Genomic DNA, 13914 nt, shown 5'->3' with positions numbered 1-13914 from the left:
GGCTATATAAAGACAATATCGTAGCCATTGATACCAATCTTTTACTTCCATTCCAAAACGAGAGATCCCTCAAGCAATACCAAGCAAGCCTTCCCAGGGCAAAAGCTGTATCTCCCCCGTCCAAGGCCTCGCCAAAGACAAAACATCATAACTCCCGAGAGCCCAGCCCCTGACCCCCTCACCTTCCGGAAACTTGAAACTCACCTCCTCCTTACTAAAGTTAAGGATAGTGATGGTATGTCTGCCGTTGCTGATCCTCTTGAACGCAAAAACGTTGTCGTGCGTGCCATCAATAATCTCAAGGTCTCCGTACACGAGCAGGTCTTTGAACTTCTTGCGTATCTGGATGCTTCGCTGCCAGAACCTATAGGGTGACACAAGCATGGTGCGGTCGGTTGCCTGGCCTGCAGAAGTCTGTAGAGCTGCGTTGACGATCGTGTAGTCGTCGTTGACGCGCATCCAGGGCTTGACTCCCTCGGGACAAAAGCCGCCGTTAGATGTAGAGTCCCACTGCATTGGGGTCCTGGCATTATCACGAGCTTTGAGGCGCAAAAGATTCTTAGCCTCTTTTCTTTCCGGAGACCCTTCTGGGAATTGAGCGCAGACACTATACCATGTCAGTAGATGTTAAAGTCGATAAGAGAATTGAGACTTACTTCTTGATGTAGGAGATAGACTCAATGTCTATGTATTCTTCAAATCCCCAGGACTTGGGCACGTTTCGCATACCCAGCTCTTCGCCCTGGTAGACATACAGGGTACCAGGAAGGCTTGTCTGCATGATGGAGAGGAGCTTGGTGCCTGCGACACGATGCTCATCCGAGTCGTCGCAGAAACGCGTGACGGAACGCGGCTGGTCATGATTCTCGCAGAAGAGCGTATGCCACCCGTCCTGGTTAACGAGCTTGCAGGCTTTGGCGACTATGTCCTTCAGCTCACAGACCTTCCAAGCTTTATTGCTGAAGCGGCCTTTTTCGGGGACCATGTCGAGGCCGATCATCTCAAAAGTGAAGATCATGTTCAGCACGCCTTCTTCAGCCGCGACCATCCTGAGTCTCTGCTCTTCATCTTCAAGGTACGGCATCTCGCCGACCGTGACGGCGTCATACTTTGAGAATACGGCGGTCTTCATCTCCTGGAGATAGTCCATGAGTCGGACCCCGTTGGCGAAGTAGCATTCACCCGGCTGGTACTTCCTGCCCGGGTGGCGGATCTCTGCGTCAGGGAATCTCTGGTCCTTGGAGATGAGGTTGATGACGTCCATCCGGAAACCAGAGACGCCCTTGTCGAGCCAGAAGCGCAGGATGTCGCAGACTTCCTCTCTGACGAATGGGGTCTCCCAGTTGAGATCGGCCTGGAATGGACTAAACAACGAGAGATAATACTCATCTGTCTTGGAGTCATACGTCCAGGCTGATTCAGTCTCGTCAAAGAGGCTGCACCAGTTATTCGGTGGCTGCCGATTACCCTGCTCGTCTAACTTTGGCTTGCGCCAGATGTACCAGTCTCGTCGCGCGCTGGAGGCGGACGAGGCTGAGTCGATGAACCAGGGATGCTACAGCGTCAGGTGAAATCAGTCACGTTAAACAGGATACAGAGTTCAAAAGGCTATCTTACCGCGGTCGAGGTGTGATTGACCACCATATCCATGATCAGTTTCATGTCGCGTGCTTTGAGCTCGTTAATCAAGTGGTGCACGTCTTGCATGGTGCCGTAGGGGTGATGGATATCGCGGTAATTCGACTGCGACAAGGTCAGTGGGTGCTACAACAATTTTTATGAGGAGATGGGTGTCGTACAATGTCATATCCCATGTCCTTCTGGGGGCTTTCGTAAACTAGAGCGCGTGTTAGACTGGGAGCGCGTCGCTACGGCCGGGATAGAGCTTACCGGGTGAAATCCAGAGAATGTCCACTGTGAACACACACGCGTTAGATCATGAGCATAGGAGGAGGGAGGTCAGTTCTTACCGCCTAATTCCTTGAGGTAGTCCAGCTTAGCTGTGATCCCATTGATGTTCCCGACGCCATTAGAATCGGTATCAAGAAACGACGCGGGATAGATCTAGCCGCCGTATAAGTCGCATGCAGTGACAAGAGAAAAGTAGTTCAAACCTGGTAGACAATAGCTTCCTTCCACCACTTCCTGTCGGGCACTTTTCCAGAAACTTGACTCATTTTTGCAGTGTGAATGTTGACAAGATTGAACTTTGATAGTCTTTGATAGAGTCCCCCAAATCTGGCCGTTCGTTTCTGAGGCAAATTATATAGACACCTCGACCAATGCACAAAGCTCCCTCGAACAGGGTTTCGCATGATGGCCAGCATTTTCACGTGTCTAAGCTGTCAGAACCATCATAATGCGTCATAATTCTCTGTTTAGGGCTGTTAGTATTACGAATGCAAAGTCGCAATATACTTGTACGCGATAGATAACTGCCTAGTTGAGTGGGTGTTTTGACAGAAGAGGTGATTGCACTAAAACCTGCCGTGAAATGACCCAGCGTTCATTACAGACCATGATGAAAATAAAAAGTCATTATGTATGTGAGATGGTCTAATACCCTTAAAGTCTGTTCGAAACTTAATGCTGATTTGGAATATTTATTCGGGTGATAATCAAATGACGATATATTGAGTTGTCTTCAGGTTTCGTTTAGACACCCTGCATCGTTAGGGTTGCAATCAATCACAGCACTCTCGTACTGTGTCGGCTGGAGGCGAGATATGACCTGCAGCCAGCCAATTAACTCTTTTGCTTGTGGTACGATGGCTTCGGCTAATTCTTGATTTTCAGGGTACTACATATGAAGTAGCCAAAGTCAAAATGGGCGAATGAGCCTAATCAATCTTATCGAACGATTCCGTTAGTCTTGATGGCCGTTCCCCACTGCATTTGAGGTAAATTGTGTAACTTTAAACACTCAATGTGGATTGTTCTCACATACACCATCCTCAAATGGGGCGTGTGAATGGAGTCTTATTTAGCTATCAGAGCCTGATCTACCTAGTTCTCTATGCTGATTTAAGTTATCACCCACAAGTCTCAAGAGGAAGCAACACCTTGAGTGGAGGTGTTGCTAGCTACGTACGCTAAACTAGCGAGATAACTCAATTGGGACAGAATGCAGAAAGAAAGCATCTTATTACGTGCTAGTACTACCGGCCTAACATCAAGCGGTGGTCTTATGAGGACCTTCTCGGACAGCCCGTTCATCTGCCTTGACAGGCGGCAGAGACTCCGCTCCATCAGCAGCCAACCCGCCCTCTCGTCTCCCGGAATATCCCCTCTGGCCCTTTTCGACATTGGGCTTATCAGCAACCGTGTCCCTAACCTTGTCAAACACAGAGTATGCTGTGCTGGTACCGACGCCCTCCAGACCACTGCGCTCCTTCTTTCTCTTTCTCGGATGGACTCCTCTGATTTCACGGTTCTCTTGACCGATCAGTGGTCTGCCGTGAACAGTGTCAATGGAATTGTATATGTCTTTTGATGTTAAGCCCGGCATGTCTAGAGCAGGCATGTTTAAGGCCTCAGTTGTATAGTTGCTCTCGGAGTTCGGGTAGAACGTATTCTCGGCGGGTGCAGTTCCTGGTGGGAAGGTCTCGGCGTGGTACTCTGGTGCGGCATCGTTGCCCTGCTCATTACCTGGCTTGTGCTAGAAATGGTGAGAGAATGAAATAGCGGGTAGGATGCGGCTACTCACCCACTTGTTTACTGCAGGGTGAGCTGGGTTGACGCGAGCGTGGAAGGGCCCCTGGCCGATGAGGGAATCAGGGTTCTTAGCCGCCATGTTAGTTGTTGTTGTTGGTGTAGATGTGAGTGATAGCAAGTCGGGAAGTAAATCACAGAACTTGAAATGCAAAAAACGATCAATAAACATGGGAGAGAGTTTTACAACTTACTGGCTTCATGGACTTATAAGTGGCGGAAGTGGCGGAAGTGATATCAGGACGATGAGCAACATGACATCAGACACAGCGCAACACTTGGCGTCCTTCGTTACTACAGATTCGACACCCAAATGTGAGTCGCATATACGGACCGTTCGTGCGTGGCTGCTGGAGGTATACGCGTTGGTCACTCATACTGCCATCATCGTGATTGATAGTCAAAGTTTATCATATGTCAGCAAGATGACTATAATGCTGACATCATGACAGCAAAATAAATCTATCACGAAAAAAAGCACTGTTCTTTAACGCGTGTCCTTCTAAAGGCTAGTGCCAATCGATTATAGTGATCAAATGGCTGAAAGGCAACAGTAACGGATGTTAATGGTTGATGGGCATGAAGGAGGGGTTAAAGATTTAGGCGTGGAATGGCACATTGTGGGCAGGATTAGACGGCGCGCAAGTTAATTCGAGTCCGCGGGGCGGAGCCATTGAACACGCTGACTACGAATTTTGGCAACAGATTTGTTGTCGCTCAATTATTTAGCGTGAATCCTTCAGCGTATTGCACACGACGTGGTTAGTAATATCAAGGTATGGCATGACTGAATTCGCGACTAGACATGGGGATATCTATTTGACATGTTTTGCAGGCATGATTTCGAGGTTGCGTCGGCTATAGGGATGCGCGAGGCATAATCAATGTCGGTCTCAAGATCCTGAAGCCCGGACTCGCAGCGCACTTGGCAGCTATCTCAATCTTTGTGATCTTGGTAATGAACTGGTGTTTCGCATCTCGCCATTAAGTGGACTGGGCCCCGAGTTTCATCAGCTGCAAAGGATCTTGGAGTTTCAAATTATTTCTTGCTTGTAAACCTGTCCCGCTGACGAAGTCCCCAGGACACTGTCAACATAATTTCAGGTCTCGCAATCACTACCATCACTGTTCTGATCCGAACCTTGTACTGGGTTGCTGAGATGAGAGTGCTGGCTACCATAGGGCTTTGGCCGAGAACGAGACCGCCATCCAGTCCCTCATCTCAGGGCCGCTACCAAGACCCTGATTGCCAGTTCAAGAAAGCAGAGCATGTAAATGTCGCTTCCAAGTCGGATTGCACTTGTTGGAGCTTCTGTAATATAGTTAATCAAGATGTCAAGTGCTAATGTAGAAGTGTCGGTTTGCAGGCTTGAGCCTTTCTATATCAACATCACTGTCAGCAAGCTTTCAAATTCCAAGTCCACCTATCTTTATTAAACAGTAGTTTGGGTATATGAAGCACCTGTCTATTAGGCCTATGTATACCATCGATCTGCAACCAGCCGATAATTCTGAGGTTTTGAAAGTGCTAAAAGGCCAAAGTGCTAAATTATGCAAGATGTAATTTAGTTGGTATAAGGAACATCCAAAACTTGGTCTTAAACGTGCTCAACTCGGATATTCAGCTCTCTAGATATCTTGCCATTGCTTTTCACCTTGTTCGCTTTCTTGGGCTTCACGTGAATCGGGTAAGCCAGCTCGGCGATGCGCTGCCACTCATCATCTGACTCAAAGTCGTTCCCAATGGGATCCAGAAGATTATTGAACGCTTTGATCACAGCGGGCTTGGCCACCTGCGGCGTCAAGGTATCACTCTTGTAATCCTCCTTCAGCTTGGAAATATTCTCGTAGACCAATGTCTGGCCATCTCGTGTTTCAACCGTGAACCTTGGCTTGCCATCAGTTTTCAATGACTCGACGCGGAAGATGACCTGTTCTATAAACTCAAGGACACCGTTTCCTTCGACTTCCTTGGGGGTGCACACCGCTTTTCTTAGCTTTTTGGTGACTTCTTCTGGAGTATCGAGAATATTGATCTTGGAGCTGGGCTCGCTTGAACTCATCTTCTGTGCCTCTCCGAGCCCGGGGACCATGGCGTTCATTAAGTGAGCTCGCAGTTTGTAGCCAAGCTTCGGCATATGATCAATAGCAAAATTAAATAATTTTCGTTGATCGACTCCGCCCAGCTCCGCGTCAGTATCGAGGTACTCTTCATCGAGACTTTGCCATATGGGATATTCCACGCTACCCAGCGTCGGATTCTCGCCTTGTTTGACGACTTCAGAGCCAGCCTTGATCAGTTGTGACACCTTGACATTATTCGAGAAGCGAAATCGGTCGTCCTGGTATTCTTTGCTGTCCTGGAATGAGCTTCCAACCACAAACTCAAGCTTGGAGACATCGACGCCGATAGCTTTGAGCGAGCTGTTGATGAGCAGTCTGTAGTATTCACATCGGTGCTTGATCACTTCAAGGGGCGCGTGACTATCCATGTGTGCGTGTTTGTCGGCGAGGAGGATCTTGACATGGCACCCTGCGTGGAGGAGCTCAGCGATCTTGACCATGGGTACGAAGTAGCCGCAGTGTGGTTTTCCTGTTGGGGCGATTCCCCAGTAGATCCTGAGAGGTCGGTCTTCTTTGAGAATCACATTGTCGATTATCTCGGGGTTCAGGACTTCAGCCAAGTCGGCCTTGATGAGGGTGATTGATTCATCTGGTGACATCGTGGTTGGGTGTCGAGCGGCGCGATGGGCCAGGTTGATGCGATCTCAGAGAAGAGTCGAAGAACTGTAGACGAGGTGCAGCATCACCTTATAATATTTATGTCTGTCACCAGGGTGAGTCACGCCGGTATCTGGAGTCGGCCCTGAAAGTTTAATGTGAAGAAGGTTTCTTGCCAAAGTTTGACATCGGCCACCTCCCAGTAGATTCCACGAATGGGTGCGCCTCGTGATATCCAGAATCATCACAACGTCATATCAAAGTTTACCTCAGCAAGGATGCTATCTATCTCCGCGCTGGTCAGGCTAGTATCAGGATTAGGTGGTACATCCGAGGACATAGTCTGCTCCTGTTGCCATTGACTGAACATCCACGCCTTGAACTTTTCAAGAAGACTTGGATCATCTGCCGATGTCTTGTCTGTTCCAAGAATCTCACGGCCGCGCAACCTGAGGGCCTCATCTGAGGGGAACCCAGCGCCACGTGCAATCTCTGCCTCGACAAAGTTCACTAGGCCGTTTTCGAGCTCCCGTGAGCAAAACACTGTGGCGGGGCGATCGTAGCGCGATGCAAAGGTCTCGATATATCCGTCCAACAAAGCCTGGTTTGTCTCGAAGGGCGCCTCATCATTTCCGACGAATATTGCAACCTTGTCGGAGCTTTGAGACGTCGTGGCTGCGCTGGACGAGGCAGGGGAGGATGAAGTAGCGTGCAGCATTTTCTGGTTGGGGAAGGCGAATGGAGGTGCGAAACCTGTCCCGCCGTCGATGATGCTCCACGAATTGATGTCCAGCGGGAGGCCAGGTCCTGAAGGCAGGATACCAACATCACGCTTGAATCGCAACAGCCACTCGGCGTTGTCAGCAGCCGTCTGGTTCCATGGGTCGTCGCTGTAAAACATTCAGTATGAGTCTATGAAAGGATTTGAAATGGGCACTAACTCATCGAAGATTATGCACCGAGCCTGATGCTGAATCTCAGCATCGGTGGGTACGTGGCAGTTCGGATTGTTGAGTGACATGATGGAAGTGACCCAGCGAGTCAACTCGCGATTTAGGCGGCGGTAACAGTTGACATCGGTCAAGAAGAAGGCTCCCGCTTTTCCTGCAATTATTTCAGAGCAGGGATACTTTCGTGCTATCTCATTCAACTCCCGGCGTCGAGCCTCCGGATTCATCAACTCATACGAGCTCTCGGGCGTCTCGGCTTTCGCGGCGGTTGCGATATAAGGGAATGGAGAGCGGCGATCATTCTCGATCAGATCTGTACAAATGAATCGTGTCAGTATTCGATAATCTGTTGGTTTTGATGACAGTACATACAAGGAGGAATAAAGTTCTCTACCATCTTGAGCACTGGAGGGTCGAAGCCCCAATCTCCCCTCCACGAGGCCATCGTGTCGCCCTTCCTGAAGTGTTCCGCAAGGTGGTCCACTCGAATGGACCAACTAGACATTGCGATACCGCAAAACCCGCATCGCGATCGTATATCAGGTCCAGTGACCTTCCAGGACTTCATGGTCCTGTCAAGAAATTTGACGTTATGCATGAGCCTTAGGTGCTGATTCAGGTGATCCTTACGATAGAATGTCCTGTCTTCAGGGCGCCTCTCCATACAGGCCAAGACGTTATGGCTTTCGATGTGATCATCGCTGGGCTCAACTTCGCCGCAGAAGGCACAGCAGATCTGGTTGCTCTGGGGATCCGGGACCCGAGGGCCATTAGGGGCACACATCCATCGTTCCAGAGAGAGGTGTAGAGACTTCTCATGCCGCTGCCAGTCGTACTTGGTCCCAAAGGTGTCTGTGCAGAACGTACACTGGAACTTCTTGAGGGCCACGGCCGAGTAGGGTTTCTCCTTGCGCTTAGTAACGGGCCTCCTCCGGCGGCGGCCACGCTGCCTTGTCACGGAACCGAACGAGGCACCACTCGAAGTGCCAGCACTGCTCGCCGAGGAGAAGTTGTAAAGTGAAGGGTTAGATCCGTCATCTGTGGAAGCGAAAGAGCGCGGACTGTTCTGCCCCGAGGAAGCATGCGAGTTTGAGGCGACAGCACGAGCGATCGCGGTGACGGAAGCCGGTTCATTTTCTGGAGGTGAATCCACCCAACGCTCAAGCGGGTTCATGTTATCTGTATTGTTCTGGAAGGCAGGCGTATCTGGACGCTGGGGAATATCGATAGGCCCGGTCCAGGTATTACGAACATAAGGTGAGGTAGACCTGGGTCGTTGCACCTTGCGTCTACGGCGAGCATTGGTGAGCCAATTCGAGATCTGGGTTTTGTTGAGGCCTGTCTGACGCTGTAGCATCTCCCTGTCTTCATCGTCAAGATAGGGATGATCACTGTGAGAGGAGAGCCAGTCTTTAAGAACCTTGAGCGCCTCCTTAGAGAAGCGAGTTCCATTCTTGGGCCTCAGACTCTCATATGACGGATAACCTGTTTCGGCGGCAGGTTGCGGCTGTGGTTGCTGCTGGGGGGATTCAGAGGAAGAGGCATCTGGGAGGCTGGAGCGAGGGTGACTCTCGTGAGTTGTGACATCAGTGTAGTCGCCAACGGTATTCCATGGTAAGTCAAAAGACAGTAGGTCATCAGGCAGAGAACCAACGAGAAAATTGTCTGGGACTATGGACTGGGAGTGATCATCATTGAAAACCTGTCGGCACCAGAAACTCAAATCATCGTCATCGCAATGGGGTACAAGCATGCCCCCGTCCGGATCAGCAGGTACCATGATTTTCTTAAGTGAAGTGAGAGACAAAGAAAATGCCGAGAAAATCCGGGTCCTGTCCTGGTGGCCAAACGTTGCGTTCTCTTGGCGGCCGGGCGGGTACCCTATGTGTTGATGTGACAGCGAAGGCTGGCCCAGGCACGGGGGCGGGGTTTGGTCAGCAAATGTGCGAAAGCAACTAATCACTTAGGTCGAGTGGTTTTCAAGGACTGTTCAGTGAGTGCAGACGCATGACACGGACAAGTTTGAGGAGTGTAAAGGTGAAAATCAAGCACCAGCCTAGTCTAGTTGCTCGAGGCTCGATACGGAAGAGATAAGTTAGTGCGCCCTTGTGTCAAAGACAAGTGGGTTCTTGTGGGGCATATGTGAAGCTAACCCGATGAGTAGTCAATTTATCTTCAGCGAACTAACACCTTAACCTAGACACATCTGCGCATGTCCCAATTGATAGGGTTCCAGGGCTCTTATAGATACTAGTATGCAATGGAATTCAGAGATAAATGCGGTATGATTTAGAGGTATAACCAATTTGTTCTTACAGGTCGTTTGAGATTCTTAACAGGACAGAGACAAAAGCGTGGCATCAGCTGCGTAGAGTCTAAAAAAGGTACAGAAGTAGAATGCATTGCAATGATTTATATTCATGGCTCATAGTAACACTAGCTCGCTCGAGATAATAATTGAAGCCAGAAAGTTTACACAGATCAGTGCGTTCTGCAGGTACAATTTATTAATTACGCTGGACTGCCCAGGTATGAAATAATGCAAAAGGCCACAAGCTTAAGAATCTAATTTAAACAGAGGCTAATTTTTCAGAGTAACTGCAGTAAGGTTCAGGTTTTAAAAGAGGCTTCAGCCCCTAGGCTATAAAGATAAAGGATATTAATAAATATATATAGGTAATATACTTATTACCCTTATAATTACCTAAAGTCTTACTTTTAGCTAAAAAGTTAAATAATTTAATAATTAACTTTAAAAGTATATAAATAAGTAACTATTACTTATTTATAAAGATAATTAAGTTAAAGTATATAAAATATATATAAAGTAAGCTATTTATTAAAAGTAAGTTTATTAACTTAAAATAATACTTTTAAAATAACTTTTATTATATAATAAATAATTAGTAAATAGCTTATATTATTTTTATATTTTTTAATATATCTTATATTATATAATATTATAAGGCTATATTATAAAAAATATTAAAAGTTTAGTAATAATAATAATTATAAGAATTTTTATAATAATGTTTTAAAAAGCTATATTAAAAATAAAGTCTTTATAAATCTTATTTACTTTACTTTTAATATATATATTTATAATACTAAATTATATAATTATTAAAAAGATATTACTTATAAATAAAAAGTAATATTATAAAATAATAAAAATAATATAATTTAATTAATAATAATAAACTAGGCCTAGGTATATAATATAATAGATTTATAAGAAAAGATAAATTATTATTATTTTTAATAATAAGTTAAGTAATAAGTAATAAAAGAAAAAGTTAGATAGTTAAGTAATATTAGGTAAAAAAGCTTATCTATTTAATAGTATTAGTTAATTAGAGATTTAATTATAATTAGGACTAGGTTTTTAGTTAAATAAAGCTTCTATACTGAATAAGTTATAAAGGTTTTGAATATAAAGTTTTCAGAGTAACAGAAATAGCCATCGGATCCGATGGAGATAATAACATTAGGCTTAGCGGCGGATTTAATTTTATATGCCGGTATAGAATCATAGACAGAGCATAAAGTATAAGTATCGCTTGAATGACTATATTTTACGTAGCTTCTTGACTAAGCTCTTTTATCTTAGCAATTTAAATGCAAGAAACCTACTTGACAGCATTTGACCTGTACGATGCCTTGCTCTGAGTGCTTCAGAGGCCACAGCCATGATGGCCAACCGACTGGAGAAGTACAGCAAATGTTTGGACGGCTAACTTATGTTGCTTCTCCACCAGATAATAAGCCAGCTAAGGGCATTATTGTCATCGTTCCTGATGCATTTGGATGGGACTTTGTGAACAACAGGCTTCTTGCTGATCAATATGCTTTGAATGGCGATTTCTTGGTCTATCTTCCAGATTTCATGGATGGTAGATCGGCCCCAACATGGCTTCTTGTATGGGGGCACTGATGTCATTTGAGACTGTATGTACTGACTGGTTCTACAGGACATCGTCGGTCCGTTGACTGACACAACTCCAAGTTGGGACTGGATCTGGAAGCCGTGTGTGACTCTGATAGCTCTACAGATAATAGGCTAACGTTTTGTAGGTGGTACCTTGCGCAGACCATATACGGAATGGCGCCCTTTTTCTACTATAACGGCTTGGCAGCTTCATGGCCCAGAATTCGGTCCTTTTTCCAGGCCCTCCGTTTGCACGAGGGTCCTCAGCAACGCATCGGGGCCGCAGGATTCTGCTGGGGCGGCAAACCCGTGCTGACTCTGGCGCATCCAGAATCTCTTACTGAAGATGGCATTCCGCTTGTTGATGCTGTTTTTACAGGCCATCCAAGTGGCATGTCGCTGCCTGGGGATGCAGAGCCAATTGTAAGACCTGTCTCAGTTGCTATCGGAGATAGAGATATTGTTACGTCCATGTCTCAGGTTAATGTGATGAAAGAGACTTGGAAGGATCTGGATACGCCTACAGAGGTGGTGGTGTATCCTGGAGCCGGGCACGGATTCTGTGTGCGGGTAGATGAGAAGAACAAGAATCTCTTTCAGCAGAGCAAAGAGGCGGAAAAACAGGCTTTGGACTGGTTTGCGATGCATTTTGGTTAAGTCAAGGACCTTTTGTGCGACACGGCTGACAAGGTTGAGCTAGACAGTTCGGGTTAGTGGTGTAGAAGATCAGTGAAACACGCTTGCCACTACGTCATAAAATACTGCATGCAGTTATAATATTTTCTCTGCCGTGCGTTGTGATCCCTTTGGGCAGTATTTTAGGTTCACGCATACCAGACCAGACGTCAACGTCGATGCACCGGCCAGAAGATCACTTAACTTTCGGCAGTTACAAAGCCACCAACGCCATTGTGTAACGTTGCGCCTTGAAAATCACTAAAATGCATAGGTTATTGAACAATGGTGCATGACAATTTGCCATTGAGATCTTCACGATACTTCTAAGAATGTACTGCATGTAAAAGTTTAATCTTTCAAAACCTATAAACTTTATTTCTAGATCCTTGGCAAAGACCAGTTGTCACCGATTTTCTCAGCAACTCACGACCATAAAAGCATCTAGGTCCTACTCATATTGTAAGTTCTCTACTTCCCGTACATAAAGCCTGCTAATGTCTGTTGTTTCTATATAGTACTCCTTTACTGAGATATATGCATCTCACTAAGACACTCCCTCGTTAAAGAGACCGTACACCCTGACTCTAACCTTTCACTGAGGCCACAATAGCCGAATAAGTACTCCCCATTCTGTTACAATGGCAAACCGCCTTCCCACCCCCCCTGAGTGTGCCGTGCCGCATAAGATACCTATTCAGGTTCACAGGCAATTCATGGGCACCTACATACCACGTAAGAAAGTGGTACGAGCCTGTGACAGATGTCGAGTAAGAAAGACCAAGGTGTGTATTATTCGCCTGACCTAAAAACATTGACTCATATCACAAAAGTGCAGTGGATTCTCACCATGTACACGGTGCCAACGGGATGGTTTTGTCTGCACCACTGAAAGAGCAGTGCGGGGATTTAGGCGACTGTCGCCAGGGTATGTATCTCGCAGTCATCAAAGGTCCGCGTTACTGAATCTGAGATCAGAGATACAGAAATGGACCGGGAAACGCACTCTGCTCTCAAAGCAACCATTCAGTGTCTTTACCTCATGGTGCGCAATGGAGACACTTGGGACTTTGATGAACCCGAGCTAGACAGTAATGGGGAACTCATAGTTCACGATATTGTTCATAAACTAGGCTTCACGCTTCCAAGCACAGAAGCCGAGTCACCAACGTCCCCAACGGTTTTAGAAGATGAATCGATGTCGAAAGATAGTGCCAGTCAACACAAGAAGCAAGTTGAAGATCAAATCCTGGAGGAGGAGGCTGTGTTGGGAGATGCCGGGTTACCCACGCCTTGCCAAGACGAGCAATCGCCACTCGAACAGGTTGCCGAAACCTATACCGATAGTTCGAAGGAATCCATTGATCACAGTGTTGGTGGCGACACCCTGAATACCTTGGCACAGCAATGGGTCGACGCTTTCTATACGGACTTGCCAGCGCCAATCTGGGGGGTAGATATGATGACTGTGAATTGGCCGCAACCAGCTTTAATGTCTCAGGTCACTACCGACACTGAGACACATAACTTACCCCTCCTGTTTCAACCAACAGTTATCAATATGTGATTATTCGAGCTGTCTTGCATGTTTCAATATCATAAATAGAGAGTATTTAATGACGCCTTTGGCCAAGATTCATCATCCACTATCTTCATTCATGAACTAACATGGAGCGACATCTTCATGTACCCTCGGGATAGACTCAAAAGCACCCATGTTGGAAGCTATTAGAGTCGCAGACGAGCAAAGCCAGGACCCTGACCATAAATGTTGCTGTTAGAACACAAGGAGTCTTTCTTTGGGATTTCCTCGTGACAAGGCTCTTCCGGGAAGGGTTGAGCAATGATGATAGCTTCGCCGACCTGGAGAAGAGACTTTTGAGCATGCCAATGGAGCTGGAAACATTCTTCCGACGGATTTTGGAGTGT

The 13914-nt window shown here is 46.7% G+C and overlaps 5 protein-coding genes across 5 annotated transcripts; 1 reads left to right on the top strand and 4 right to left on the bottom strand.

The window, feature by feature from the left end:
• Positions 1-69: 69 nt before the first annotated feature.
• Positions 70-2177, bottom strand: J7337_006396 (uncharacterized protein; the record flags this gene model as incomplete). Its single annotated transcript, XM_044824060.1, has 7 exons — positions 70-607; positions 657-1555; positions 1618-1743; positions 1800-1837; positions 1891-1914; positions 1971-2064; positions 2115-2177. 7 exons carry the CDS (start codon positions 2175-2177, stop codon positions 70-72), a joined length of 1782 nt encoding a protein of 593 aa, XP_044679717.1.
• A 995-nt stretch (positions 2178-3172) lies between these two features.
• On the bottom strand, positions 3173-3793 carry J7337_006395 (uncharacterized protein; the record flags this gene model as incomplete). The annotated part of the gene is made up of 2 exons (XM_044824059.1): positions 3173-3658; positions 3707-3793. 2 exons carry the CDS (start codon positions 3791-3793, stop codon positions 3173-3175), a joined length of 573 nt encoding a protein of 190 aa, XP_044679716.1.
• Positions 3794-5309: 1516 nt separating this feature from the next.
• On the bottom strand, positions 5310-6434 carry J7337_006394 (uncharacterized protein; the record flags this gene model as incomplete). Its single annotated transcript, XM_044824058.1, has 1 exon — positions 5310-6434. The coding sequence occupies one exon, from the start codon at positions 6432-6434 to the stop codon at positions 5310-5312; it is 1125 nt and encodes a 374-aa protein (XP_044679715.1).
• Positions 6435-6676: 242 nt separating this feature from the next.
• Positions 6677-9162, bottom strand: J7337_006393 (uncharacterized protein; the record flags this gene model as incomplete). The annotated part of the gene is made up of 3 exons (XM_044824057.1): positions 6677-7322; positions 7374-7695; positions 7755-9162. The coding sequence occupies 3 exons, from the start codon at positions 9160-9162 to the stop codon at positions 6677-6679; spliced, it is 2376 nt and encodes a 791-aa protein (XP_044679714.1).
• A 2322-nt stretch (positions 9163-11484) lies between these two features.
• On the top strand, positions 11485-11967 carry J7337_006392 (uncharacterized protein; the record flags this gene model as incomplete). The annotated part of the gene is made up of 1 exon (XM_044824056.1): positions 11485-11967. The coding sequence occupies one exon, from the start codon at positions 11485-11487 to the stop codon at positions 11965-11967; it is 483 nt and encodes a 160-aa protein (XP_044679713.1).
• Positions 11968-13914: the final 1947 nt, after the last annotated feature.

This window comes from Fusarium musae, chromosome 5 (genome assembly GCF_019915245.1).
Source record: "Fusarium musae strain F31 chromosome 5, whole genome shotgun sequence".
Lineage (NCBI taxonomy): Eukaryota > Fungi > Ascomycota > Sordariomycetes > Hypocreales > Nectriaceae > Fusarium > Fusarium musae.
Note: the sequence above shows the minus strand (reverse complement) of the source record. Positions and strands in the feature narration are given on the sequence as shown.